General features: G+C 56.8%; 6 protein-coding genes across 6 annotated transcripts; 2 read left to right on the top strand and 4 right to left on the bottom strand.

Moving 5' to 3' along the window:
* Positions 1–38: 38 nt before the first annotated feature.
* On the bottom strand, positions 39–3,437 carry C8Q71DRAFT_745039 (uncharacterized protein). The gene is made up of 3 exons (XM_047922982.1): positions 3,230–3,437; positions 2,560–3,175; positions 39–2,506 (listed from the first exon to the last, which is right to left on the bottom strand). The coding sequence occupies exons 2-3, from the start codon at positions 3,167–3,169 to the stop codon at positions 447–449; spliced, it is 2,670 nt and encodes an 889-aa protein (XP_047781604.1). The 5' UTR covers positions 3,170–3,175; positions 3,230–3,437; the 3' UTR covers positions 39–446.
* Positions 3,438–4,854: 1,417 nt separating this feature from the next.
* Positions 4,855–7,448, top strand: C8Q71DRAFT_469905 (agmatinase). Its single transcript, XM_047918749.1, has 17 exons — positions 4,855–5,104; positions 5,159–5,465; positions 5,526–5,562; positions 5,627–5,748; positions 5,807–5,949; positions 6,003–6,067; positions 6,125–6,150; positions 6,207–6,229; positions 6,289–6,315; positions 6,373–6,450; positions 6,501–6,657; positions 6,712–6,754; positions 6,814–6,822; positions 6,883–6,910; positions 6,972–7,044; positions 7,095–7,109; positions 7,166–7,448. The coding sequence occupies exons 2-17, from the start codon at positions 5,201–5,203 to the stop codon at positions 7,243–7,245; spliced, it is 1,191 nt and encodes a 396-aa protein (XP_047781603.1). The 5' UTR covers positions 4,855–5,104; positions 5,159–5,200; the 3' UTR covers positions 7,246–7,448.
* Positions 7,449–7,623: 175 nt separating this feature from the next.
* C8Q71DRAFT_855254 (uncharacterized protein) lies at positions 7,624–9,562 on the bottom strand (the record flags this gene model as incomplete). The annotated part of the gene is made up of 8 exons (XM_047927160.1): positions 7,624–7,667; positions 7,731–7,908; positions 7,967–8,247; positions 8,306–8,459; positions 8,512–9,085; positions 9,137–9,408; positions 9,463–9,475; positions 9,528–9,562. 8 exons carry the CDS (start codon positions 9,560–9,562, stop codon positions 7,624–7,626), a joined length of 1,551 nt encoding a protein of 516 aa, XP_047781602.1.
* C8Q71DRAFT_745025 (uncharacterized protein) lies at positions 9,386–10,117 on the bottom strand. Its single transcript, XM_047922981.1, has one exon. The coding sequence runs from the start codon at positions 10,073–10,075 to the stop codon at positions 9,842–9,844; it is 234 nt and encodes a 77-aa protein (XP_047781601.1). The 5' UTR covers positions 10,076–10,117; the 3' UTR covers positions 9,386–9,841.
* Positions 10,118–12,128: 2,011 nt separating this feature from the next.
* Positions 12,129–18,714, top strand: C8Q71DRAFT_469896 (acetyl CoA carboxylase). Its single transcript, XM_047918748.1, has 8 exons — positions 12,129–12,804; positions 12,855–13,100; positions 13,153–14,252; positions 14,309–15,159; positions 15,217–15,363; positions 15,417–15,520; positions 15,574–15,733; positions 15,792–18,714. Exons 1-8 carry the CDS (start codon positions 12,252–12,254, stop codon positions 18,655–18,657), a joined length of 6,027 nt encoding a protein of 2,008 aa, XP_047781600.1. The 5' UTR covers positions 12,129–12,251; the 3' UTR covers positions 18,658–18,714.
* An 833-nt stretch (positions 18,715–19,547) lies between these two features.
* On the bottom strand, positions 19,548–20,975 carry C8Q71DRAFT_745018 (uncharacterized protein). Its single transcript, XM_047922980.1, has 3 exons — positions 20,296–20,975; positions 20,028–20,237; positions 19,548–19,971 (listed from the first exon to the last, which is right to left on the bottom strand). Exons 1-3 carry the CDS (start codon positions 20,833–20,835, stop codon positions 19,894–19,896), a joined length of 828 nt encoding a protein of 275 aa, XP_047781599.1. The 5' UTR covers positions 20,836–20,975; the 3' UTR covers positions 19,548–19,893.
* Between the last annotated feature and the right edge of the window lie 6,138 nt (positions 20,976–27,113).

Here is a 27,113-nt window from a genome sequence, read left to right as displayed (position 1 = left end):
AAGACACACGCAACGGCGACCAGAGCTACTGGAAGTACTGCGGTATAGCTGGCATATGTCATAGATGTGCGGGTCTAATCTGTGTTCTCCAATGTTTCATATTACTAGCTAGGGCCAAAAGTCCGCGCGATGCAAATACAGACAGATTGCTATGAAGGCATAATACTACGGTAGGCAGAGTCAGTTGTAGCACCGGAGAGTCCTCAGGGATGCGTCGCCCAGCCAAACAACGCCCGCCACGGAAACTACAAGTGTGCGAGGCAAGGTGTCCGTTACAGATGCAAGCCTCGTGAGACCCGGTGATAGTAGAAACAGCCCAAGACAATATAAATTGCAGGGATATCTAGATGATGAAGTGAGGGAGTGACGGACCAACGAGCAAGGGACTTTGAGTACAGACGAGCGAACGAAAAATGTATGTGAAGTGTTCGGTGGCGACGGGCTGACTACTTTCTTCGCGTTTGCTGCCACAGAGCGAGCGGCACGTCCTCGTCCTCGGAGGGGCGCCGCCGGCTCTGCACCACCGCATGCGCACTGATGCCCTTCTTCAGCTTGGCACTGTTGACATGGTTCATCGCAGAAACCATGGGCGGCGCAGCGGAGGCAGACAGGGACCGACTGGGCAGTCGGGCGCCTGGCGCGCTGTACGACGGTTGCTTCTCCTGCGCAGGAGTGTAGCGATTAGGCGGCGGAGACCGTGTCCGGCGCGGAGCGACTGACTGGTTGGGCGGAGAAGGCGGGGAGGCGGAACGTGGGGGCGAAGGAGACGAATGTCCCCTCGAGTTGAGCATACTCGTTGACGCTTGGTTCGCCATCCATGTTTGTTCGACGGCCACGGGAGGCATCGCGCCTGGGGGCAACTGGCCGCCCACCACAACTGGAGCATACTGCTGAGGCTGCATCGACACAGATCCCATATTGCGAAACTTACCATTTGCAGCCTGCGGCTGTGGTTGCACGAGGCCGACCGTGTATGGCTGAGGAGGCGCCGACGACGATCTTGCTGGTTGCGACTGATACGATGCGCCGCCGCCAGAGCCATAACCGTATCCCGAGCCGCCGGATGTGCTATTTGAGTAGCCATGGCCGTACTCATGCTCCATGGCGCGGTGCTGCATCTCGTACTGGGGCCCGCGCACAGGCATCTCGGCTCGCCGGACGCCTGGCTGGGGTGCGTTCGCCGCTCCGGGTTTCGTGAGGCTCCCCCGCCGCTGTTTCTCTCTCTGTTCCTGCTCCCTCTCCAGATGCTCCTTCTCTGCCCTCTCTCGCTCCTCGCGCTCTCGCTGCTCCCGTTCCTGCTGCTCCTTGTCCGGCACGGGCTGCGTCTGTCCTGACGCTTGTGGCTGAGGCTGCGCTACGCCGTTTGCACCCGCGTTCTGCTGGCTCTGCGTCTTGTTGATGACACCCAGGTACCAGAACATCAAGTTGCTGATCAGGACCTGCTCATAGAGCGGGCGACGCGGATTAGCAAGCTTGATGTGACTGAGCCGGTAGATCGCCCGCTCGACGTGGATGGGGTACCGCGCATACATGCCGGCAAGCTGTGGCGAAGGAGATGGGGCGTAGTTCTTGGACGACTTGGACGCCCCGAGGAGGGCGGCAGCCGTCTCGCGCCCAGACTGAGTCGCTATCGACGGCGGCGCATCCTCCTGCTTCTTCTTGCCTCCGAAAAGCGATCCGAAAAAGCCGGTATCCTTTTCTTTCTCCTTCTCGCGCTCGCGCTGCTCCTTTTCCTTAGCCTGCTTCTTGCTGCCTTTGTCACTTCCCCACTTGAACAAGCCGCCCTTCTTGTCCTTCTCTCGTCGGTGTTCAGACGGGCCTGGAGAGGGTGGCTGATATAACGGCGCCTCTTGCAGAGAGGGACGTGGCTGCAGCACGTTCGAAGGCGGACTAGCGGCCGCAGTCGTGGGCGGAGGGGAGGGCGTGTGTGTTTCCACGGGAGGTTCAGTGACAGCCGGCGCGACAGCTCGCTGTGGTTTAGGATGATGTAGGATGGGTCCAGAATCAGCAGCAAGCTCATGCGATTCAGTGTGTGTCGTGGTAGAGGATGGGCCAGAGAGGGAGGATTCGACGGAGGGTTCTGGGGTCGTCTCCCTTTGAAAAGCATCGAGCTCATCTGGTTCCTCGGTAACGTAAGCGTCATAGATCAAAGCTTCTTCGCTGTATGATTCGGGCCGTGGCAGAGGAGGCACCGGTGGGATGGGTGGGATTTGTGACGCGAGCGCTGCGTCCTCGCTTGCGCGAGGCGTCCTGCTGGCCTCCGCATGTCCATGATCGCTTACGGACATCTCACTCGATGTCCGGGGCGAACCCAGCGTAGCTGAGCGGTTCACGGACTTTCGTCGGCTGCGAGTAGCGGTGAAGCGATGTGCACCCTCGCCTTGCATACCCGGCTTGCGGATTTTTGTGCGTGCTGAACGACGCAGTCTATCGCCCATGCGCGGCACAATGATAGGGGAATCGGCTTCGTCTCCCGGATCGTGCAAGTCGTCCATCTGGTCGATGACTAAACACGCACTCGCATCAACGCAGCACATAGGAGATACGTAGGAAGTATACCTGAGGGTGCCACGTTCAGACTAAGACTCCTCCGCAACACACTCCTCAGCCTGCTGGGGTCATCGCTGTTGGATGCCTCCTCTGCTAGCTCCTCTAGCTTCTGTAGATCACTGATCGTGAGCTGAGGACCGTTGGAATAGATGCTTGACCGATTCCGACGGATGGGAACGACCTCCTCGTCCTCAACGTCATCGTTCGCAGACGGTTTGTACTGCCGGCTAAGCATAGATTTCTTCCTCCCAAGATCTGTAGAACCATTGGAGACTGAGCGCCCAAGGCCGGATGGTTCGTCGGAGGGACTACGGGCATGTTCTTTCAGGAACTGCCTGAACTCGGCTGGTGCAATTTCGGGGTGGAGTCGAGCGGGTACCCAGAAGAGATGAAAGGGATCATTGTTGCTCTCCTCGGACCCGGTGTCGCTGTTATCGCTCTGGGAGCTGCCGCTCAGCTCCTCTGGTGACCAGTATGGGGTGGTCGGCGAGGGTTGGGTCGTAGTGCTGGGCAAATCTGGGTCCAATATGAGCGAACCAGGACCCCCTGCGGTCGACCGCCTCCTGATGTCCCGCAGGGCCTCTACTTCCCGCCTGATCTCAAGTTCGGACGGTTGCATGGCCGACTGGTTGGGGGGTAATATGAGACCCGAGCCGACAGCAAGGAAGGCTGCACACACCTCAGATGTCTGGACTACAGCCCGCTTGGTTGATGGAGGGAAGCGAGAGGCCCCAGACGACGGCCGGACGAGGAGGATGGAGAGACAGGGCTACAGCAGGTAAGCCTACTGTCAGAGGCCGCGAGCAAGCTAGCTTCATCAAGCCCGGCGGGCTGGCAGGGAAGCCGGTGGCGCGCGCGCTCGTTGCCGAATACTCTGCCTTGTCCAGTTTTCTGGCGCCGCATGCCATAAGCTTTTCGGAACCGCTCGGAAAATGAACCTCTCCCAGATCCGCCCTTCTTCAGCCACCCGCCTTTCTCTCCCATGCCCACCTGGTGCGTGCACCTCCCAGTCGTGGGCAGACAACGACCATTACTTCATCGTCCTTACCATCTCATCACGGCGTGGCTTGTGGAAAAACGAGGACGAGGACCCCTGATAATTGGGGAGGAAGCCTTAATCGAATCCGGACAAATTTGGGCGATTCGGAGGGGCTGGGGCTGATGTTTGTCCGGACAAATGGGCAAATTTCGCCGTGAAGGGCTGAGGAACTGTACGGACATAGCTTGTCGTGATTGCTCGAGGGGTGAGGAACATCCGGACATGGCCAGCCCAGGTGCTCTCGCGAACGGCGTCAGCGCGACGACAACCCCCCGAGAGCACCAACCCTGCTAAATGGCGGGGTCCGTCGGTAGAGGCCTGAGGAAAAGTCCGGACAAACCCCCGCCGAACTTGGGACTGCCTGATTTTATCCGACCAAATCTCGCCAAATTTCGCCAAAAAAGTCCGGACAAAAGGGCTGAATTTGCGCGCGAGCAGATCAGGCCTCTCCGCATATAACCAGGGGTCCTCGAGGACGTTCCCAGGTCAGAGCTGCCGATATGCAGCCGGCTCTCAGCTTTCTCGGCCACGGGTAATCCAGTATTTTTCAGTGTTCGTCATATGCCGACCGTAAAGTTTGATTGTTGGCCGCCGCGGACAGAATACCATTACGTTGCTAAGAGCTCAGCGTGAGTGTCTATGTGGTGTGTGCTCAGTACTCCACTCCGTTCACTGTTATGATATTTTGTCTCAGTCTGGTCAGGAGGTCAGCGGGGGCGAGGACGGTTGCCATGGGATGCTCTCATGATGACAGTGCCCAGTACAAGCCTGGAATTACCACTTTCTTGGCTCACGCAGGTGCGCGTCTACAAAGATATGCCTCGAAGCCTGGACGCAGGCACTGTGAACACGAATAGCTGCATGGTGACGTTGTACGTATGTTGCCAATGCTATGCAATGTCCGTGTCATTTGCATACATATTCATTGTCAGTTCGCAAGCTTGAATGCCCTCATCCCGATCCTTGTCCATTCAACTTGTTTGCCTCAGCGCTCCACATCAGAGTCCGACGTTCTGACTCCCATCATACGCGAGTAATAAGTCGCATAGGTATCCTCCATGTGAGACGCGGTGCTCATTGCCCTGAAATGCGAACCTTTCATGTGGGCGGGAAAGGACGATACATAACATGGAGAGACGCGATAGAGTGCCCAGGTGCGGAGTGCTCGGATTGCGCACGCGCTTGCAGCCAGTAGCTCACAAGGGTCTAGCTGCAGCAGATAGTCCACACTCACAGAGCTCAGGCCTCAGGGAACACCGCCGGCGTCTTGGGCAATTTTCTTAGTTCGTCTATCCCGCGGAGGTGAATTCACCAACGACGCCCAAGCCTACCGGTGTCCGAACGACATCCATCATACTACTCGCCGTTTGGTTGTCGGCCTGGTCTGGCACACCGACTCACTGAGCTCAAGCTCGGTACCGTTACCCGGAGCGCGCTCCAATGCGTCCGATCTCGGCTTTTTGATTATCATAGGTAGTTGGAAACACGGTCCAGCGGGGGCTTTGACAATGCGGGGTGCGTATAAGAGTCGGACATGGGAGAGGGAGTGTTCAGCACCATCAGTGACAGCCATCTTCAAGGCCCGCAACGTCTTCGTTCTTCTTCTTCCGTATGACCCCATCGTATCTACAGATAACGTTCTTCGCAGGACTGGCGGCTCTCACGCTGGGCGAACAAGTCGCACTCAACACCGAGGATGCGAATGTCACGGCCGATAATAGGACAGACGCGTCCATCCTGGAGTCGTTTGCTGCCCCGGCTTCCCCGCAGGCGTGGATGCAGCAGGACTGGAATGGACTCACGACCTTCGCAGGCGCTACGCCGCTGAGATGCTTCGGCGCCGACGCAGCCACCTTATATGATGTCGCTGTCCTAGGTATGATCGGCGTGAAGCAATGTACTGATGAACTGACTCGTTGACTTGGATGCCGGATAGGTGCCCCGTTCGATACCGCTACGACATATCGCTCAGGGTGAGTATCGAGTTCCGGATGTAGTGTCGCTTCGGGACGTGTCGATACTAACAGCGCACGATAGGGCTCGGTTCGGACCCAATGGTATACGTCAAGGAGCAAGGCGCCTGGGGATCTCGAGGATTAACGTACCTATGAAGACTCGTGTGACCGACCATCTGGAAGTCGTCGATTGCGGGGATGTCCGTATGTACCTCAGTTGACATGTACCGCGAGTCTGTTGCATACTGAGAATATTGTGAAGCTATGGTATACATTGACAACAAGGTGGCTCTCCGTCAGTTGGAGGCGGCCTCGTCTATATCGCTGTCTCGGAAGAGCCTTCGATCATACGAAGGAACAAGCATTGCAAAGGATGGTTCATTTCATCCTCGGATATTGACGCTAGTATGCGTTCAAATGAAGAAGTCGCATCTACTCAGAGCTGACCATCTGACCAGGGCGGAGATCACACAATCACACTCTCGATGCTACGTGGGATCGGGAAGGTATATGGGCCTGTCAGGTAACCTTTGATCTCGCGATAGCGGTGAATTATGGCAATAACCTGAAACTACTCAAGCGTGATTCACTTCGACAGCCACATTGGTTTGTACTTTCTACACTCGGCAGAACAGTTGATTGATTCAACCGCGGCCTCCTAGATACATGGAAGCCAAGACGAGCAGTAAGTATCACCCATCTCACAATCATTCAATGGCAGAAGCTCTATATTTATTTCGCTAGCCGGAAGGCCCCTGGCTTCCAGACGAGGTCTGTACTTTATGCTCTGTACCGATCACTACTGTCCATATTCATGTTCGGCAACAGGAGATCCCGGTCACGCATGACAACTACTTCTGGCACGCGCACGAGGAAGGCCTTCTCGCTGCTAACCACTCGAACATAGTACGTCCTTTCACCTTTGCTCCTGATTACCCTTCGAATAATCTGTCCAGCACGTCGGCATCCACGGAGCCCTCGACAGCTGGCAAGACTACGAAGACGACTACGAGGCCGGCTTCGTCATTATCCAGGTTGACGAGATTGAGGACATCGGGTACAAGGGCATCGTCAAGAAGATTAGAGACGCAGTTGGCGACAACCCGGTATACAGTGCGTTTGCTGAAAACGGAGTCACACGATGTGACGTTGACATTGACTGCATAGTCTCCTTCGACATAGACGTGATAGACCTAGGAATGGCCCCTGCGTGAGTGCCTTACATTGCTTGATTACGGGAGAACAGACTTATCTTCAGCATTCGCTTAGAACTGGGACGTAAGTCGTCCCAGAACCATACTGTTGTCCATATTAACTTGAGAGCGGCCCGCGCGGTAGACCCGAGATAGGAGGATTCACGACGAGAGTAGGTATTCGTCAAGATTATCGTTGAGTCTGATCGCTCATACTACTTGCGTGGTTTACAGGAGGTCAGAAAGATCCTACAAGGTCTAGCCGGCTTGAAGATAGTCGGTGCTGACATCGTCGAAGTGGCACCAGGTGGGTCTATCACACGCGTTCCGCTGTCACGTAACTGAGAATTCTGTCAGGCTACGATACCCAAGGTACTGGGCTTTTTTTTTTTGACTTTCGGTTTGTTCTGACAACGGCAACTCACAAGCCGAGATCACCCAAATCGCCGCGGGGAACATAGGTTGGGACATCCTCGCTTTGATGGCCAAGACACCTTTGGTTTTATGACCGGAAATCGGCTGGGGTCATATAATTGTGTAGTCCATGAGCAGTGTTAATCAGTGCAGCATCAGTCATAGATAGAAACGGGATGAATGCCCTTAGAATATGATGATTGAGATTACTTGTACACGGAGGCGTATCGGTGATGACGGGAGCACGCCTTCACATGTCAAGTATGTATGTAACAAGGAAGAATGCTAGCATTATAGAGGACAGCCTCAGGCCGCCATACACGATAAGCTGATGGAAGGGGGAAACGACATCCTGCCACGACATCTTGCCACTGTCAAAGTGACAGTGGCATGACGTGCGAATCAAAGAATAGCTACGCCGGAGACAGATACGGGTGGTTGTTCTCAGAAGCGCCAGGACCTATGGGAGAAATTACAAGCCTTGTAACAGAGTGGCAACATGATTCTGCTGGTCCTCTGCACAGAGAAAACCATCAGACTATATGCGAAGGCAATATGTACAAGTAACAGAATACGCACTGATATAAGCACTGCGCTCGCCCCACGCTCCCAGCGTCCAACGTATATGAACCAGGGCCAACATGATCCCATCAACGTCCCCAGCCTGAGAGCCGGAGCCGGAGCCGGGGCCAGCAGCACTCTGCCTGCGGGCTCTCAGGGTACGCACCAAAACATTGGCCACAGACACCAGCACAACCTGACGCGTATATCCAAGTCAGCATAAGCAACATCGAACAAAGTACGAGCAGACGTACCCCAACCATCGGGTCCACGAGCATCCCACCGCGTATGTCGATTTGGTTCAGGATATTGGCGGCGTCGAACGCGGCTGCGGCGGCCTTGTTAGTGCCAACGCCGCGGTGACGATCGAAGGGCTTTTGAAGCTCGATGACGGCGCCGTATGCAAGCATGTACGCAATGAGCAGCTTGCTCTTCATGTTGTGGTCGGTGGGCCGGATACTGTTCATCAGAGGCAGGCTTTTGATGAATTGTTCAATGCGCCTGTCGAGCTCAGCCCATCCCTGAGGGAATGCGTCTGCATGTTAAAATCAGAATGGTGAAGGCAGAAGTGCGGAAACAGGTGTGGTACTCACAGGTGCTGACCTGAGCAGCGGTGCGGGCTTGACTGTACAGCGCGGCTGCCTTCGCATGCAGAGCAAGGGGCCCCTGTTCGATGTTAGAAAACGGGCTATCGAACAAGAACCTCTGAACCGTCTTGAACCCGCGCCATTCAGCAGGGAGGGGATGCTGATGAATGCGTGAGCACCAAAAGCCCTCGAGGAAGTGGCTATCCACTGACATTCTCGTACGCCTCGATGCTGAGCGGCCAGGGCGTGTCGATCTCCGTGCCCCTCACTTCCGCATCTGCAAAGATGGGCGTCCGGCCCAAGACCGGGGACCAACACCTGTCCAGTATGAACGTCGTCCAGAACGCGTTGATCCTCTCGCCTTCTTCGATGTCGTCCCTGCTGTCGGACAGAACCGGGAAGCGCGTGCTGCGGATTTTGTGCAGCCGGTTCGCGAGGACGATTGCGGACGCGGCGTCCATGTGGTACACGCCCTCGACCGTGCGGTTCGTCGAAAAGAAGTAGCATGCGAGGAACACCTCGGTCTGCAGGACGTCGAGGATGGCTGGCGGGTCCAGATTGACGAGGGCCGCGGAGAGGTCCTTCAGGGTGAGGGCGAGGAACACCGGCTGCAGATCGTTCAGACTCGCGTCGGCGGAGAGGTAGGCCCCTATGAGACGAGTCGCGTGCATCAACGCGAGCGCGTGCTCTGACAGGCCGGCGAGAGGTTGTGCGCTGCGTCCCAGGAGACGGGGCATGTGCATAAACAGCCCAACCTCAGCAGCGCCGCTCGAGAAAGATCGCATGCTAAGCCCACCAGGTCAGCAAGTCCTACAGCTTGATAACACGAATGCTCACAGCTCCTGCACAGTAGACGGCGGAAGGGCATGGTGACCGATGTCAGAAACCTGCTTTGGTTCATTCCGGCCAGGCGCAGGATACGGGTCGTGCAGCATGATCGGCTGGGAGTCGCCGTTGTTCTCGAGGAACGCAATCCGTTCCTGAAGGCGGCCTATTTTCTCCTCGAGCAGACGGACTTCTGGGAATTCAGCGTCTTCGCCGTAGATACAATCGCCTGGCGTATTCGCTTTCAAGCAATTCTGGCATGTCGGGCGAACATTGTCGCATTTCTATTCGTAGTTAGGATATTGAGTATAGGTTCGCGTGGTGTATGGGAGGCGTACGATCTTCTTCTGCCTGTTACAGAGGTTAGCTAAGGTGATGCTGTGTGAGTAGATGCAGTACGCACCTGCACCTAAAACAAGCTTTGACGTTGGATGCCATTGAGTGAGTCCGACTCGAACTAAGGATGAGGTACCCACCACTTTGCCGAGCTTATTGCCCTTCATATACGCTGCACAGGTAAAATTTCTGTAAGGGGTGTAGACGGATGTTCCTTGCCAGGACGTTCACCCGCCCAGATGAGTTAATGAATGTGAGTGAAAGCGTAAGGTAGATCGTCAAATGCTGCAAAGGAGCACGCGAGAACCAGCACCATATCTGGGAGCCTGTAGCGCGTCAATTACCGAGGGATTCATCATCAAACAGGATCGCCCGAGGGGATCAGCATGAGTTGGTCTGCGGGAAGGATCGCGACCGACGATGGCGCGGATGTTGGGCGTTCAATAACCTAATAAGGGAATCCCGATGCAGGAGGCCGGCGCGTATGTGTCTGTGACACAACGTCATAGGCATACACCCACTGACGAACATACCAAGAACGGCAACCCGACCAATACCGACGACCGACCTGACGCTGTGTATGAGGAACGCCAGGAAAGACTGACTCATCTTCATCCCGTTGCGGTCCAAATGCACACCACAGTCCGAGGGTCACCGTACATCGCCTCACTGAGAAACGACTTCAGTTTGCGAGAAAGAGCAGAGGAAAACTTCGACGGCCAGCAAAAGAATGACCTTATTGGCACTGCGCTCAAGTGACGCCAATATCATCTCGAGCAGAGTCGGAGCACTTCCACAGTTGACCATGGACTACAGCCGTCCCCTTCCACAGAGAGGGTTTCTGCAGGATATGCATAGAAAACCCTGGCTACAACAGCACACAAGGAGGGGAATCAACCTAGATCATCACGCACCGTTAAGCAGCGTGTACATACATAAGTATGTCACAGCTGTGCAGTGTGAAATCTGCTTCGTCGGGACAGGTAAGTCATGTCAGCTGCCTATATACTTCGCTGCAGATGATAGCTCGCCCTCATGAGATGCAACCTGACGTAGCTAGTGACACCGTCCGACACGTTGGGCATGCATCTGGGGCAGTGGACCACAGAAAGAATTTTGAATTCAGTGCGTGATGACGCGGGGTTAATATTGCCATTCGCCAGTCCAAAGTCGCCTAGGTTTCGGCCAGCATGAATCCATGTATTACGGAGTGCGGTGGCCAGTGTGCTTGCGAGTAAGTAGTTTGAGTAGCTGACGACTCGAAGCAATCACTAGCAAGCTGAAGTCGTAGATGACCGCGGCGACGACTCTGATATTGCGAGTATGGCAGTTGCCGAAGGTCTGACGGGTGGTAGATGAATTTGATTGAATAAGGTTCGAATTTGATGATCGACGGCTGCAGCACCGCAGTTCCCAGCACCGCCATTATTCATTTTACTGGGCCTTCCACCTCTCCTCGCTGCACTGTTATATCTGCGCCGGGCTGACGCACTACGTTGCTCACCAGACGACAGCGTGGAAGCCCGCGGTCCGCAAGTACTGCGGGCCCGAATTGATCCAATGCCCCAGCCCCCATATCGCTTACGTAACACTACACAGGTTGGGGATGCCCCCGGCAGCAAAATGGTATTTAGACAGCGAGCGGCCCAGCGGTGCGCCCATCATCTCGGTCGTTGCGCATCATCTCTACGGTCTTCTCGATAGCGGCGGAGGATGACAGCCTACGATCACTCACGCGTCGCCCAGTTCATAGGTGCGTAGTTTGTACACTCGGTGTGTGTACGCGGCCACATGACATGCGCGACTCAGGCGGGAATACCCTCGATAAGGCCCCCTCTGGTCTAGTCTCTGACTTTGTGAAGAACAATGGCGGTCACACCGTCATCACAAAAGTGAGTGTTCAGTTCGCCTGAATTGTGCCTCTGCGCGGAGGCGCGGGGGTTTGTGCGTTGAGCGAAGAGCCGGAGGTCGGTGTAGGAGGGTGTGATGTGGACGGCGTGCGGTGTATGGCAAGACATGCTTCGAAGCCGTAGTCCTGAATGCAAGATTCCTCCACAATGGGTCGGGAGGCCAGACTTCAGTTGACTTCTTCGCGATCCTGAGCACTTGTCCCTCTGGGATCTGGCCTCTCCGACCATGCAAGCCCACTTGTGCCCCGACTTTGGATCCAGCTTCACAGCATCGGCCGCCCGTGTTACGCAATCACACAAGTCCGTAGTGGAGACGCCCACTCGTCGGCAATTGTGCCTCTTCCGGATGGAGCTCGGGACACTGCCGTCTCGATGTTTCTGTCTTATCTGGCCAATACGACTCCTTGTCCGGATGGGACCAGGTCTGAGGTCCCAGAGCATTCGTGTCACCCTCGGTCCTTAATACCAGATGACTTCACGCAATCCGTATGTATGCACTAGCACTTTGTGCCAGACGCAGGCTTCGTACTGAAGTGCAAAGTGATGGTGGTAGTGGAGAGTCAGTGCTACACGAGCAATGTGGTGAATAAGGTATCAGGAACCCGCGAAGAGGCAGCGTAGTGCCCGGGCCTCCGTATGCATCACCACTTCTACCTGTCGTTAAACGAATTTTCTCGTCTCTCCATATCCAAGGGTTGCCAGTCTGGTTTTCGCTATCTCTCGTTAGTATCCCGTGCACGTCGAATGCGTCACTAATCTTTGGCCCAAACGAATAGATTCTCATTGCCAACAACGGTATCGCCGCGGTCAAAGAGATTCGCTCAATCCGCCAATGGTGCTACGAAACATTCGGCACCGAGCGTGCCGTCGAGTTCACCGTAATGGCGACGCCCGAGGACCTCAAGGTCAACGCCGAGTACATCCGCATGGCGGATCGCTACGTCGAGGTGCCAGGCGGGTCCAACAACAACAACTATGCGAACGTCGAGCTCATCGTTGACGTCGCTGAGCGGGAGGGTGTACACGCTGTCTGGGCAGGCTGGGGCCACGCCTCCGAGAACCCGCGCCTACCCGAGACCCTCGCGGCGAACAAGATCGTGTTCATCGGCCCACCCGGGAGCGCGATGCGCAGCTTGGGCGACAAGATCTCGAGTACGATCGTCGCGCAGAGCGCGAACGTGCCGACGATGGCGTGGTCGGGAGCTGGCATCACGGAGACGGCGATGTCGGAGCAGGGGTTCGTCATTGTGCCCGATAACGTTTACCAGAGGGCGTGCGTGACGAGTGTGGAGGAGGGTCTCGCGCGCGCGGATGAGATTGGATACCCAGTGATGATCAAGGCTAGCGAGGGTGGTGGAGGCAAGGGCATCCGAAAGGTCGAGGCGCCTGAGGCGTTCAGGAATGCGTTCAATGCGGTGGCGGGCGAAATCCCTGGTACGTCGCGTCCTGCAGGCATGGGACGTCCACTCTAAGCTCTTCTTCAGGGTCGCCCATATTCATCATGAAGCTCGCCGGGCAGGCGCGCCACCTCGAAGTACAGCTGCTCGCGGATCAGTATGGCAACGCCATCTCCCTCTTTGGACGCGACTGTTCCGTCCAGCGACGCCACCAGAAGATCATTGAAGAGGCTCCCGTCACCATTGCCAAGCAGGACACGTTCGAGGAGATGGAGCGCGCAGCGGTCAGACTGGCGAAGTTAGTCGGCTATGTCAGCGCTGGAACGGTAGAATGTGAGCATCCATTGGCTGAGTTTAAGCCGGCATACTCACGGCGCCTTTGCAGACCTCTACAGCCATGCGGAGGACGTTTTCTACTTCCTCGAACTCAACCCTCGTCTCCAGGTCGAGCACCCGACGACGGAGATGGTGTCTGGCGTGAACTTGCCCGCCGCGCAGCTCCAGGTCGCGATGGGTATCCCCCTGCACCGAATCCGGCACATCCGTCAGCTTTACGGCATGGCGCCGCACGGCACGACCGAGATTGATTTCGAAATGGCCGACCCCGAAGCCAGCAAGCTGCAGCGGAAGCCGCGCCCTAAGGGCCACGTCGTCGCCGTCCGCATCACCGCAGAGAACCCAGACGCGGGCTTCAAGCCGTCGTCTGGATCGTTGCAGGAGCTCAACTTCCGCTCGAGCACGAACGTCTGGGGCTACTTCTCCGTCGGGTCCGCCGGCGGGCTGCACGAGTTCGCGGACTCGCAGTTCGGACATATCTTCGCGTATGGCGAGGACCGTGGCGAGAGCAGGAAGAACATGGTCGTCGCGCTGAAGGAGCTGAGCATCCGTGGCGACTTCCGTACAACCGTCGAGTACCTGATCAAGCTCCTGGAACTGCAGGCGTTCCAGGAGAACACGATCACGACGGGCTGGCTGGACTCCCTCATCAGCGACAAGCTCACCGCTGAGAGACCGGACGCTACTCTAGCGGTGATCTGCGGTGCGGTGACCAAGGCGCACCTCGTGTCCGATGCATGCTGGGCGGAGTACAAGCGCATCCTGGACAAGGGTCAGGTGCCGTCGCGCGATGTGCTGAAGACCGTGTTTGGTATCGACTTCATCTACAACAACAATCGCTATTCGTTCACCGCTACCCGTTCTTCGCCGACCACCTGGACACTCTACCTGAACGGCGGTCGGACAGTTGTCGGCGCACGCCCACTTGCTGATGGCGGCCTGCTGGTCCTACTTGACGGGCGCAGTCACTCCGTGTACTGGCGTGAGGAGGTTGGCGCGCTGAGGTTAATGGTGGATTCGAAGACCTGCTCGATTGAACAAGAGAACGACCCGACCCAGCTGCGCAGCCCAAGTCCTGGCAAGCTCGTTCGGTTCCTCGTTGAGAGCGGCGACCACATCAACGCCGGCGAGCAATACGCCGAGATCGAGGTATGTATCTAGATGGTCATATGGGTCTTATTCTCGGCTTACGATGATCGTCGCAGGTCATGAAAATGTACATGCCCCTCGTCGCAGCCGAGGACGGTATCGTCCAGTTCGTCAAGCAGCCTGGCGTCAGTCTGGAGCCTGGTGACATCCTCGGTATCCTCACTCTCGACGATCCCGCTCGGGTCAAGCATGCGAAGCCATTCGAGGGTCTTCTGCCCGCAATGGGCTCGCCCAGCGTCATTGGTAACAAGCCACACCAGCGTCTCCACCACTATCTCGGTGTATTGAACGATATCCTGGACGGTTACGATAACCAGGCAATTATGGCCTCCACGTTCAAGGAGCTCCTGGCCGTTCTCGAGAGTTCTGAATTGCCCTTCTCCGAGGTCTCTGCTATCCTATCCACGTTGTCAGGCCGGATGCCTGCTAAGCTCGAAGAAACTATCCGCGCGACGATCGACGCTGCGAAAGGGAAGGGCGACGTCCCCGATTTCCCGGCTATGCGCGTCAAGAAACTGATGGACCACTTCATGGAGGACAAAGTGCGTCCGCAGGACAGGCCAATGCTCCGCACGCAGCTTGGCGCCCTCTTCGACGTCGTCGACCGCTACTCGCAGGGCCTCAGAGCGCACGAGAACAACATAATTGCTGGTCTCTTGGCACGTTACGAGCAGATGGAAAAGCTGTTCGGAGGCAGCATCGAGGCTCGAGTGCTCACCTTGCGCGAGCAACACAAGGATGACCTCGACAAGGTTGTCTCGCTCGTGCTCAGTCACATCATGGCCCAGCGCAAGGGCAGGCTTATCATGCTTATCCTCGATCATGTCAAGAACAGCGGCTTGACAGTTTCCAATCCGGACAGCAAGCTCTATCAGGTCCTGCAGGGCCTGGCATCGTTGGAGGCTAGGTGCGTTCGTCGCCCTTCATTATGAAGCAAACGCTCACGCGACCCCTCATTGTCCAGGTCTTCGACGCAGGTTGCGCTAAAGGCGAGGGAAGTACTCATCTCTTGCCAAATGCCTTCGTACGAGGAGCGGAAGGGGCAGATGGAGAGTATCCTGAAGGCATCTGTGACGAACAGCTTCTACGGCGAACAGGGTGCCGACATGAAGTACGTTGCGTGCAACGCTCAATATGCTTGGCGGCCCATTGACTTCTTTACAGGGCTCCATCGGCTGACGTTTTGAGGGAGCTTATCGATTCCAGGTACACTGTCTACGACGTCCTGCCAACCTTCTTCAACCTTCACGATCAGTGGATTGCATTCGGTGAGCTTATCTGTCTGGTGATTGCCTCAACTAGACTGAATCCGCATTCGCAGCTGCCCTGGAGGTCTATGTACGGCGCGCGTACAGGGCCTATAGCCTTCTTTCCACTGACCATGAGGAGGGCGACAGTATGGACGATGGTGACGCACCCAACATCGTGACTTGGCGCTTCAACCTTCCTCAGTCCCATTCTCCTCCTACGACCCCGAGCTTGTAAGTGCCTACGACTGCGATGACGTGTCCTCATACTGACGTTTCGATATTTGTCTAGGAGCAACCCTGCTCGACGCCAAGCGTCAGTCAGTGACCTAACATATATGATCAACAAACACCAGAAGCAACCTCTCCGGACCGGTGCAATAGCCTCCTTCCCCAACTTCGCTGCGCTGTCTCGTGGCTTTGACAAGGTCGCCAACGTACTCCCTCATTTCGACCCTCAGGAGTTCACTCAGCGATATGGTTCGAACAATCAACCGCCGAACGTACTAAACATGGCTGTGCGCATCTTTGATCCTGCCGATGACGCACCGGAGGACACGTGGTACCAGAAGATCCATGCGCTGGTGAACGAGCGTAGCAACGTCTTGGCGGATCGCGGTGTCCGTCGCATTTCCATTCTTCTATGCCGGCCTGGTCAGTATCCTCAGTACTTCACCCTCCGCGACATGGGCAAGTCCTGGGAAGAGGAACAAGCTATTCGGCACATTGAGCCCGCACTCGCGTACCAGCTGGAACTCAGCCGACTCTCCCACTACAACCTCACGCCCTGTTTCACAGAGAACAAGCAGCTTCACATCTACCACGCAGTCGCGCGCGAGAACCAATTGGACAGCAGGTTTTTCATCCGAGCGTTGGTTAGACCCGGACGTGTTCTCGGCAACATGAACACCGCCCAGTATCTCATCTCGGAGACGGATCGTCTAGTCACCAATATTTTGGATACTCTGGAGGTCGTCTCTGCTCAACACCGCAATGCAGACGTCAACCATATCTTCATGAACTTCATCTACAACCTCCCAGTAACATACGACGACGTCCTCGAAGCGATCTCCGGTTTCATCGAACGCCATGGCAAGCGTCTCTGGCGCCTCCACGTCACCGGATCGGAGATTCGTATCGTCTTGGAGGACAGCGAAGGCAACGTTACACCCATTCGCTGTGTCATCGAGAACGTGTCGGGCTTCATCGTGAACTACCATGGATATCAGGAGATTACGACCGACAAGGGTACGACCATTCTGAAGTCCATTGGCGAGAAGGGACCTCTGCACCTGCAACCTGTCCACCAGCCATACCCGACCAAGGAGTCGCTGCAACCGAAGCGCTACCAAGCTCATCTCATCGGTACTACCTACGTCTACGACTTCCCGGATCTCTTCGCGAAAGCGTTGAGCAACGTCTGGACGAAGGCTCGCAAGGTGAACTCCCAACTCACCTTGCCCAAAAAGCTTCTCGAGTCGCGCGAGTTGGTTCTGGACGAGAACGACCAGCTGCAGGAGGTTGACAGGGCACCGGGGGGCAACAGCTGCGGTATGGTCGGATGGGTCTTCCTCATGCGGACGCCCGAATGCCCTGAAGGCCGCCGCGCAGTGGCGATTGCCAATGACATCACCTTCAAGATTGGTTCATTCGGGCCTCAGGAAGACCAGTTCTTCTACTTGGCGTCGCAATATGCCCGTGAGCACGGGTTGCCGAGGATCTACCTGTCCGCAAACTCTGGTGCCCGTATCGGTCTCGCGGAAGAGGTGTTGAGCCTCTTCTCATGCGCGTGGAACGATCCTGAGCATCCTGAAAAGGGCGTCGACTACCTGTACCTCTCGCACGAGAATTTCCTCAAGCTGCAGGAGAAGGCTGCGACTTCAGTGCGCACCGTTGACGTCGAGGTCGATGGTGAGGTTCGCCACCAGATTACCGACGTCATCGGAATGCAGGACGGCTTGGGAGTCGAATGCTTGAAGGGGTCTGGCCTAATTGCCGGCGAGACGTCCCGTGCCTACGACGATATCTTTACCATCACCCTCGTCACCGCTCGTTCCGTCGGTATCGGTGCGTACCTCGTTCGCTTAGGCGAACGTGCAGTCCAAGTGGAAGGCCAGCCGATCATCCTGACTGGCGCGTCTGCCTTGAACAAGGTGCTCGGCCGAGAGGTCTACACGTCCAACTTGCAGCTTGGCGGCACTCAGATCATGTACAAGAACGGTGTTTCCCACTTGACCGCCAGCAGTGATCTCGAGGGCGCGATGCACATCCTGGAATGGCTGTCATACGTTCCAGAGGTCAAGGGCGCTGCGTTGCCCATTCTCCAGTCGATGGATCCTTGGGATCGAGACATCGGATACGTCCCGCCAAAGGGCTCATACGATCCGAGGTGGTTCATCGAGGGCAAGGAAGACGAGACCACGCAGGAGTGGATGTCGGGCTTCTTCGACAAGGGCTCGTTCCAAGAGACATTGAGCGGTTGGGCGCAGACCGTTGTAGTGGGTCGCGCACGTCTCGGTGGTATTCCCATGGGTGTCATCGCAGTGGAGACGCGGACAATCGAGCGTGTCGTTCCTGCCGATCCTGCTAACCCCACGTCCTTCGAGCAGCGCATCATGGAGGCTGGTCAAGTCTGGTATCCTAACTCCGCCTACAAAACGGCACAGGCGATCTTCGACTTCAATCGGGAAGGATTGCCCCTTATCATCTTCGCAAACTGGCGTGGGTTCTCCGGTGGTCAACAGGACATGTACGACGAGATTCTCAAACAGGGCTCGAAGATCGTCGATGGTCTGTCTAGCTACAAGCAGCCCGTATTCGTGTACATCGTTCCCAACGGTGAACTGCGCGGTGGTGCTTGGGTCGTGCTCGATCCGTCTATCAACGCTTCGCAGATGGAGATGTTCGCGGACGTGGATGCGCGGGCAGGTGTGCTGGAGCCTGAGGGTATCGTCGAGATCAAGATGCGGCGCGACAAAATCAACAAGTTGATGGAACGGCTCGACTCGACGTACGCAGCACTGAAGAAGGACAGCGCGGACGCGTCGAAGACCCCAGAAGAGCGCGCGGCAGCCGCTGAAGCATTGGCTCAGCGCGAGACTCTCTTGCAACCAACGTACAAGCAGATTGCATTGCTCTACGCAGATCTTCACGAGTGAGTCGCCTTTGCGCTCCCATACCATATGTCACTCACGGTATCGCAGTCGCACAGGGCGGATGGAAGCAAAGGGTTGCGCTTCCCCTATGGTCTGGAGGGACGCTCGCCGCCGCTTCTACTGGTCGGTGCGCGCGAAGGTTGCATGGTCGACCTTGATGGCCCAACTCGCGGAAGCCAGCCCGGAGTCCACGGAGGAGTACCGCTCTACGCTTTTGATGAGATTAGCGTCACTCGAAGACTTCAGCGATCGCCGTGTCATGGCTGAGGCCCTCGAAGCGCTCGACCTGACCGCGACGCTGGCGCAGCTGAAGGCTGACCATCTCATGCGCCGCATGCTAGCGTTGGCTCACGACGACCGCAAGGCAACCATCGACGGTCTCGTCCGACTGGTGGACAACCTTGCTGATGACGAAAAGGCGACGCTGATCGCGGCACTGCAAAACGCTGGACGCTCTCCAGGTATGTGTCCTGTCTCTTCGCATTGCTGGCATGCACACTGACCTAGCTTTCTTTCTAGGGCCCCCCTCATACTCTAACGTATCTGCTTCATCCTAGATGCCTCTGACGACCTCGCATGTGTTTCTGTTATCGGGTTCCGTATTGTAACGCTAGATCGACGTGACCACTGTCTCGCTATAACCATCTCAATTATCGCAATAGATTTCTTGCATCCTATTCTTCGCAATAGTGCTCAGCTTGCAGCGCGGTCTTACCGACCAGACTCGAGCTACGATCCGAGTTTCTGGAATCAGCGTATCTCAATCACGCGAACGACTCACGAGAACATCCCAACGAGTACTTAGACTTCGTACAGAGTCTGGATCCGGAGAACAAAAAGGAGCACCGAGACTTCTTGCGAAAACGCAGATGAGGATGCGTGCGGCGTGGGGGTCACTGCGAAGGCTGCTAGTCAAATTTGCATGTTTAGAGATACAGTACTAGTATGCCAGTCTGGGTTTATGCCAGATACATGGGGATACAGATGGTATAGTGGGTATATGGGGTATATGTGGCATGTATGTATCTTGTTGCGAGGGTATATGAGCCGTGGCTGATGATAGTGCGAGATAATACGAGCTGGTCCGATTGTTATCGTGTGGAGGGTCGCGATTCGGTATTTAGCTCAGAAAACGTTGAAGAGCCGAAGCCCAACGTCCGTGACGCGGCGTCCCGAGAAAGACGCTTGTGTGGGACGGTGTAGGATGTCAGAACGAGGAAAACAGTGCCTCTCGGCACCTCACGGCATACCTTGTCGCCCAGTGGGTTGTCCTTCTGTACGTCCGTTGCCTCTTCCCCGCCTACCGCCCGCTGTGGCCTGGGTATAGTGAGTCAGGGGCTGGTAAGTGAGGGGATAACATCTGTCCCACTCACCTGTGACCTGTGGTAAGGCGTGCCCTGATACCGTCCGCGTTGATTGCGAGACCCACGATGAGGCCCTTGAGGGCTGTCTCCGTTCTCGGCGCCCTGTGCAGACGCCGCGGCACGCTCCGAGTCTGCACGACTGACTGCAGCCCAGTCGACGTCGTTCCAATCCGTAGATGACGTGGAGCTTGAGGGCACCCCAGCTGATGTCGACGAGCTCTGTTAATGATTGGTTAGACACCAGCCCTGATCAAAGAGAGGCGACGAGCACACTCACGGGAGATGATACCTGCTCCACATTTGCGTCCGTCATCCGTGGTGTCGGCGGTGCCTGTGTCAGTCGCACCGGTGATGACTCCCGCCTGGAGCACTTGGAAGAGCGACCCGGGTGGTCTTCGGCAGGTCTGGTTGACGCTCTGGATGGGCTACCGCCATGACCATGCGTGGGCGCCGACAAGGCAGACGATGAAGATCCCAAGTTTGATCTGCGGCCCCTGCGAGCACCCCCTCTGGTGTTCCGGGGAGACTCGCCTTGTCCTCTTGACGACGGCCGGGCGTCGGTTGGCGCCGGACTTGTAGTAGCTGTACGAGGATGCGCGTAGATGCTGGCCGACGCCCCCGATGACGTCGAGGGAGAGTTGAGATCCAATCGGGGACCTGTAGGAGCGCCGATCCTTTCGCTCGAGTCGAGGCCGCTCGACGGCGAGGGAGAGCCGTGGGCGTCAGCGGATGCCAGTGGACGTGCGGGAGAAGGAGAGCTGTTGGAGTCATCGGGAGTACGTGCGGGAGCGTTGAGGTTTTGGTTGTGTATCAACATCGCATTGAAGGCCCTGGCGAACGAACTGTCGGTATCAACTTTAAGCGAACCACTAGCAGGAGGCTGGGTGTTTTCGCTCGAATCGAGTCCTCTTGGGGGCACCGAGGGAGAACTTGGCGAGTCAGCATCTGGACGTGCGGGAGCGTGGATGCTCGCGCTCAGGCCGAGACCTCGTGAGGGCGTTGAAGGAGAGCTGTTCGAGTCATCGGGAGTACGTGCGGGAGCGTTCACATTGACTGAGGCACTGGCGAACGAAGTGTCGGTATCAGCTTGAAGCGAACCACTAGCAGGAGGCTGCGTGTTTTCGCTCGAATCGAGTCCTCTTGGGGGCACCGAGGGAGAACTTGGCGAGTCAGCATCTGGACGTGCGGAAGCGTAGCTGCTCGCGCTCAGGCCGCGACGTCTTGCGGGCGTTGAAGGCGAACTGCTAGAGTCACTACTAGGTGCACTTGTGGAAGCATGGATGCTCTTGTTCAAGTCGCAATCTGGTGACGGGGTCGGGGTCGGGCCATTGACGTCGAGGGGCGCAGGTGCAGGAATCTGGATGCTTTCGTCCACTGAGTCGGGTCCTCTGGAGGGCGATGAGGGAACACTGTCGGAGTCGACCGCCTGAGGCGTAGGTGCGGGAGCGTGAGCGTGGATGCTTTCATTCAGGTCAACCGAGGCCTTCGGAGGAGAACTAGTCGGCATCAAGGGAGAGTTGTCAGAGTCAAGATGCGGACGTGCGGGAGCGTCGTCGCTTTGGTTCAATCCGTCTCCCCGCGAGGGCACTGCGAGAGAAGTGTTGGACACAGCAGGCGTACGTGCGGGGGCCTGAACGTTTCCATTCCAGCCGTATTCTCTTGAAGGCATCGAGGGTGGCATCGAAGCCGATCTGCGGGGCTCAACGCGCGATTGTCTCCCGGAATCGGGCCTCGAGCGACCCCGCGTGATAGCATCGGTGACATATGAAGCTCTCGCGGCCTGCAACAAGTCCCATATCCTTGCGAAATCAAAACCTGGCGTTGCATAGATGACTTCGCCAGGACGAACAGCTCGTGATGCTGTGGTATTGACAGCGGACGGGCGTGCGGGTTCCTCGTCATGCCGTGCTCCGGCCTCCTCAAGTTCCCTTTGACTGGTCGCCAGGCCGTATTCGTGGTGACGCTCACGAGAGGGTTCTCCGACGAGTTCGGTTTGAGTGGGGAGGGTTGGGTTGGGGTCGATGGTAGGAGGCGCGCTAGTGCACGAAGCCGATGAAGCTTGTTCGGACGCCGGCGTCGGATTAGACGGCACCATTGAGCATCCCCGTATAGAGTCAGACGCGGGAGCTGACGGGTTCAACGAGGCAGACAACAGAGCCCCAGAACGTTCGGCCTCCAGGATGGCTTCCGAGAGTCGGCGCACTTCCGCGATCGCGTTGCCAATGAGGTCACGCGTTGTGTTGGCCGAGTCCTCTTGCTCTGCTCCGGGGTAATGGAACTCGTCCTCCTCAGGATCTGCTTCCGGGTAGTGGAACTCTTCCTCAGGCTCTGCTTCCGGGTAATGGAATTCGTCCTCCGAGGCCTCGTCAACCATATCAGCAGCGCTTGACGTAGCGGCGATCTCGTCTGGGCCGGACGCGTTAGAGTCGTCATGTTCCTTGCCAATGGCTGGCGAGGAAACGAGCGAGTGCACCAGAGATTCATCGGTCGTTGCGGGGCTGCTTGCGCGGGATGGACGCGTGCCCGCGGGTTCGTGACGATGTATGAGCAAGCCTATCACGTTGTCGGGGAGGAATTCGCTCTTCGTACGGTCCGCCTCGAGGTTGCCAGAAGCATCGAGTGGACTCGCGGGTGCAGGGGTCGCAATGGGTGGCGTCCGGGTGTTCGGTGGAATCGCGGCAGACGTAAACGGGGATGCCTTGACCTCGTATTCAAGTTGGAACTCGGGCCCCGGAGACTTGAGCAGGTATGAGCTAGGCTGTGAAGGGGTATGATCAGTCCCGTTGCCACACAAGTCCTAGGTCAGAGTAGGATCACTCACTCTCGCTTCAGGATCGACCAGATCATCGTAAACGGAGTGCGACTGCCTTAGGTATTGCGCGGGAACGTCGATGGGCGTCCGCGCGTACTTGACGAGCACGAAAGCAACGATGAGGACCAACGTGAAGCCAATGATGCAGAGGACCGTAGTCTCCGTGTCGAGGGACTGGGCCTGAGTTACTGGGGAACGCCACATGTGGCGCACTTCCTCGGTGGGCTCGATGGTCGCGTTGTACAGTTCCGAGTCAAGAGACGGTTGTAGGCCCGCAAGTGGAGCAGGACAAGCACATTGGTCGTAGGCCGCTGCCGGGGTAGTGACCTCCGGGAAGAGGGTCCAAGTGGGGATGGCGTTCATAGTCGGGGTGGCGTCCATAGTCGAGGTGGCGTTCACAATGGGGGTGGCGTTCGCAGTCGGGGCCGGGCTGTACACAGTGTCGGCCAACATCGAACACGACGCACTCGGAGAACTCACCGGAATGAACCAGAGAGTAGCTTTCTAACCGTGTCCGCTTTTTGGAGCGTAGTCTTGTATACCGTTCTGTTGAAACTGGGTACGAATATCTCCATATTGACGGCGCCGAGGAAGAGCACAATGACGCTCTGTAGTAAGAGCTTGAGCTCGAACATCTTGACGCGTTGTCGAGTGCTCGAGGTGCAGAGGGTGAGGTGGGTTTGTGCGCGATGGTGAGGGTAGAATGCAAGAGGTGGGAGCGGTGGCGAAGTCTTGAATACAACGTGTGCCACCCACTTGGACCTGCGATCTACGATTCAGAAGAACAAAGGCTGACGGATGCACGTGAGTGCTGTGCTCTGCTTTGGCCAGCCGCGAGGCGGGCAATCGTAGTACAGCAATTGTCAGCCTCGTCGTGCGCATGCCGACTCGGCGGCGGTTCTCATAGTACAGCTCTTTACGCCATGACACTGGCCTACACATGCGTTCTCGCGTATGTACACCAATGTCATGGCCTTGACGAGTTTGAGTATGAGCACGCAGGACAGTCTTGGTGCGACATAACATCCCCGCTGGCCAGCGTGATGTCATCTGATCGACTATCCTTTGAGCGAACCTGGCCAAGATCGACGCCACACTGGTCTGAGTAGAAATCACCGATCACGAAGACTCAGAACCGCTATCTATGCGTCTATTGTCTGAGTGGCGGGGACATCGCACCTCGTAACACCTATAAGGATGCTGTTGTTGAGCGTCGTTGTGCTGGGCACTGCATTGTTCTCCCTTTATTGTTCGCGGGGCCTAAGCCATGAAAAGTATCATATGTCCTATGTGACCTGTAGATATAGGATAAGCATGGAATTTAAACACAAAGACGAGTGGGCAACCGACTTGTACACCGTCTTAGCACAGAGGGTGGCGCGTTCAGCCAATAGGGGTTTGTATCGCACTACCAGCGTCTAGCACGCGAGATAGGGAACATCCCCAGCGCATCTCTGGCGGTATGCCGATCGCGGCGACGAGCGGTCGAGACGACTCGACTGTACAGTCGCGAATGGTCTGGTACACCAGCACAACGTAGCCTTCGAGCGACCCTGAGTCCGAACACGGAACGCCGATGCACCCGGCCGCACCAGAACCACAAAAAAACACTGTTCGCCTTTTTCTGGAAGTTCTGAGGCGCCCGACCGCCTGACAACGGATGCGCGACTATGCGCGATAAGTAGTAGTACAAGCCCAATGCTGATGAGTCTTCGGAATCGCAGTTCTGTTGGAGGTTCTGAGAAGGGCGGGCGCGAGCGCAAGTGTTCCCTATGCGGGTTCACCGCGTGGATTTTCGACGCGGTCGGGATTTGGTTGAGATATGGCCATATGCACGAGATATCGACCCGTGTGCGGCACGTCGTCTGAACTGTTGGGATGATGCGATTGGGGATCCTATTGAGTAACGGGGATTTTCACGGGGTCACTGGCAGTGGGAGGTAGGTGAGGGAAACTTCACCTGTGTACGTCGAGGTTGACAGTCATTGTCAATGCCGGCTTCACTACGCGCGGCGGAATTTCGGGTGGGATGAATGCTTGATGTACAGTAAAACTTGTGCCGCTTGTCTCAGCTATGGACGTCGGATATGATGTGTTGGTGATGTCGATCCGTCCTCCTTCGTGTGATGAGAACATTTCTCGGACGTGAGAAAGGAGAGCCAGCGATACCAGTGCAAATCCTCGTGAAACGACGTAGGAAGACAGAGTCGGGGCAATCATATGTCGCGGGTTGCATTTGTCTCCACAACGTGAAGACGGGAGACATGAAGATGGCAGAGGCCAATGGCACACCTCGTCTGCCACAACGCCGTCGCACTATCCGCTTCTAGCTATCATAAGTTATGAGCGTCGTACATTGCAGTGAGCAATGAGCATCGATCAGGCACGCCATCCCATGCCAGGGAACACGGATCATGATCACGAACTCACTGAGACGTACCCAAGACGTCCCAGCAGCCAGCTCCAAGAGCGGTGCACTGCCATCTCGCAGGAAGACTGCATCAAGGTATGGAGCGATGGTCATCAGCCGCGACCGCCTGCAAAGCGTCTCATGGGCTCAAGCACGACAAACCCGCGAAGCATCGCGCCACGATGCAATGCGACTCTCAGGCTCCTGCTCTGGACGCTGAAGATGATTGTCAATGAATTGTACGTTGACGTCCGTGTCAACCAACCGGTCAGTATTGAACAACCGTGTACACTGTACAGGTACGTACATATGCACTCGCCGCCAACTCACCGCGAATGTGATCAGTGCACTAGCAGGCGGTGATAATCAGTGATGAACAGACATTCCACTGATCCCTGCCCCAGTAGTGTCGGATGGCCTCGTTGACGATGTTCATCAAACGATGTACGATCTGACAGCATTGTGGCGCACGAATGACGACAAACGAGACACCTCGTGTCGACGTGTGTGCGCACTGCGTAGAATCGTACTGACCGTGACACTGACAGAACCTCTGCCAGGTGCACTGCAATGGGAGAGCATCCGCAGCCGGTGGCTGGTGGACCCTCGTATCATATCTAAACTTAGGCCTCGAGCTGGAATGCTGAGACGCATCAGCACTAGAAGCTGTGTCGCGATACCGAGTCCAGACGAGTTATGAGGAAGAATAAGGAAAAACTGATGGACGTACGCGAACTGTCTTAGTCTGGTATGCATGCCAGGGATGATTACCCACGTCGACGTCGACGACCGTGGGAGGTCGCTGCTGGTCGCTGCGCATGGTACAAGAAAGTGCGCAGGTGCTGTGCGAAGCGATGATGGGCAGCTGCCAGACTTCTAGGAGTGCTCAGTCAATTGGTGGGCATGAGCGTCGTGTCACTGAGCCGGCCGTCCTGAGCGACGCCGTCCGGCAGCGTCGTCGTAGGAGAATCCGAGGCCCTTCTGGAGGCACCAGGGATAGGAGCAAGAGAACATTGCGCGCCCAGCGGTGTACCTTACAGACATGATGACAATCTGAAGAAAGCAAGCCTGGAAGGTGGTGAAATAAATGCCAGACACCCCTATCGAATTCTGTTGCCCGGAGCGGTCCGCGGGGGTGGCTCAATCCTGCAAAGTAGGCGGTGCAAACCGAGATAGGACGCGATCGCGGTGGTCGGGTGTCGGGGCGCCCGTCGGGGCGGTCTGGGTGCAACGTACTATAGGGTAAATTGAACACGCATGGCAGCGAGAGGGTCGCTAACCACGTTCCGCATGGCCCATGGGTCCACGGCCGTTCCTGGGGCGTTCTCTTGGTTTCTGGGGTACGGGCCGCTGAGTGGGAATATGCAGAGGCGCTCACGCTGTGATTGACACCACCGCCCACAGCAGGTGGGCTGTGTCGGGCGATGGCGAGGACGGGGGCGGCAGCGAGCAGAGCGGTGCACGTCGAGGCGAGACGCGAGCCGGGGCTGATGTCGGCGGCGAGGAGGGCTGCGGGCGTGCTGGCGGGCGGGACCCGGAGCGCTGGCACTTTGGTCAATAGTGCGCGCGCTGATCGCGGCCGCGGCAGGCTCCGAAACACAGTGGCCACATTAGGCAGGTATGGTTTAGCCACGAGGCACGCCGGCGAGTACGCTGCCCGCGGGGACGGCGGGGGTGACTGTCTGGCAGAGTGGATGTCTGCAGCAGTCTGCTAGGAGGCGCATGCGCAGGCCAGCGAGCGCAGACAGCAGCGGGGGATTGGGGCGGAGCGCAGGCGGGGTGGGAGCGTGTGCGCGGTGGCTGGATCTGGATCTGAGAAGGTCGCGAGGATACGCGAGTTTGTTTGGTGGTCGTCGAGGACGCGCCCCGCGCT

The sequence above is a fragment of the Rhodofomes roseus genome, assembly GCF_022264815.1.
Source record: "Rhodofomes roseus strain CIRM-BRFM 1785 chromosome Unknown C8Q71scaffold_5, whole genome shotgun sequence".
Taxonomy (NCBI): domain Eukaryota; kingdom Fungi; phylum Basidiomycota; class Agaricomycetes; order Polyporales; family Fomitopsidaceae; genus Rhodofomes; species Rhodofomes roseus.
This window is presented reverse-complemented; position numbering and strand designations above follow the sequence as displayed.

Bases quoted from the DNA above. Each gene is read 5' to 3' on its own strand.
- C8Q71DRAFT_745039 (XM_047922982.1), bottom strand. From the start codon at position 3,169: ATGCAACCGTCCGAACTTGAGATCAGGCGGGAAGTAGAGGCCCTGCGG. The intron at 2,507-2,559 runs GTATACTTCCTA...GTGCGTGTTTAG, and splicing joins TCTGAACGTGGCACCCTCAG to TCATCGACCAGATGGACGAC.
- C8Q71DRAFT_469905 (XM_047918749.1), top strand. From the start codon at position 5,201: ATGACCCCATCGTATCTACAGATAACGTTCTTCGCAGGACTGGCGGCT. The intron at 5,749-5,806 runs GTATGTACCTCA...AATATTGTGAAG, and splicing joins CGTCGATTGCGGGGATGTCC to CTATGGTATACATTGACAAC. The intron at 6,316-6,372 runs GTCTGTACTTTA...GTTCGGCAACAG, and splicing joins GCCCCTGGCTTCCAGACGAG to GAGATCCCGGTCACGCATGA.
- C8Q71DRAFT_745025 (XM_047922981.1), bottom strand. From the start codon at position 10,075: ATGAAGATGAGTCAGTCTTTCCTGGCGTTCCTCATACACAGCGTCAGG.
- C8Q71DRAFT_469896 (XM_047918748.1), top strand. From the start codon at position 12,252: ATGGCGACGCCCGAGGACCTCAAGGTCAACGCCGAGTACATCCGCATG. The intron at 14,253-14,308 runs GTATGTATCTAG...TGATCGTCGCAG, and splicing joins AGCAATACGCCGAGATCGAG to GTCATGAAAATGTACATGCC. The intron at 15,364-15,416 runs GTACGTTGCGTG...ACTTCTTTACAG, and splicing joins GAACAGGGTGCCGACATGAA to GGCTCCATCGGCTGACGTTT.
- C8Q71DRAFT_745018 (XM_047922980.1), bottom strand. From the start codon at position 20,835: ATGTTGATACACAACCAAAACCTCAACGCTCCCGCACGTACTCCCGAT. The intron at 20,238-20,295 runs GTGAGTGTGCTC...AATCATTAACAG, and splicing joins TGGAGCAGGTATCATCTCCC to AGCTCGTCGACATCAGCTGG. The intron at 19,972-20,027 runs GTGAGTGGGACA...CACTATACCCAG, and splicing joins CGCCTTACCACAGGTCACAG to GCCACAGCGGGCGGTAGGCG.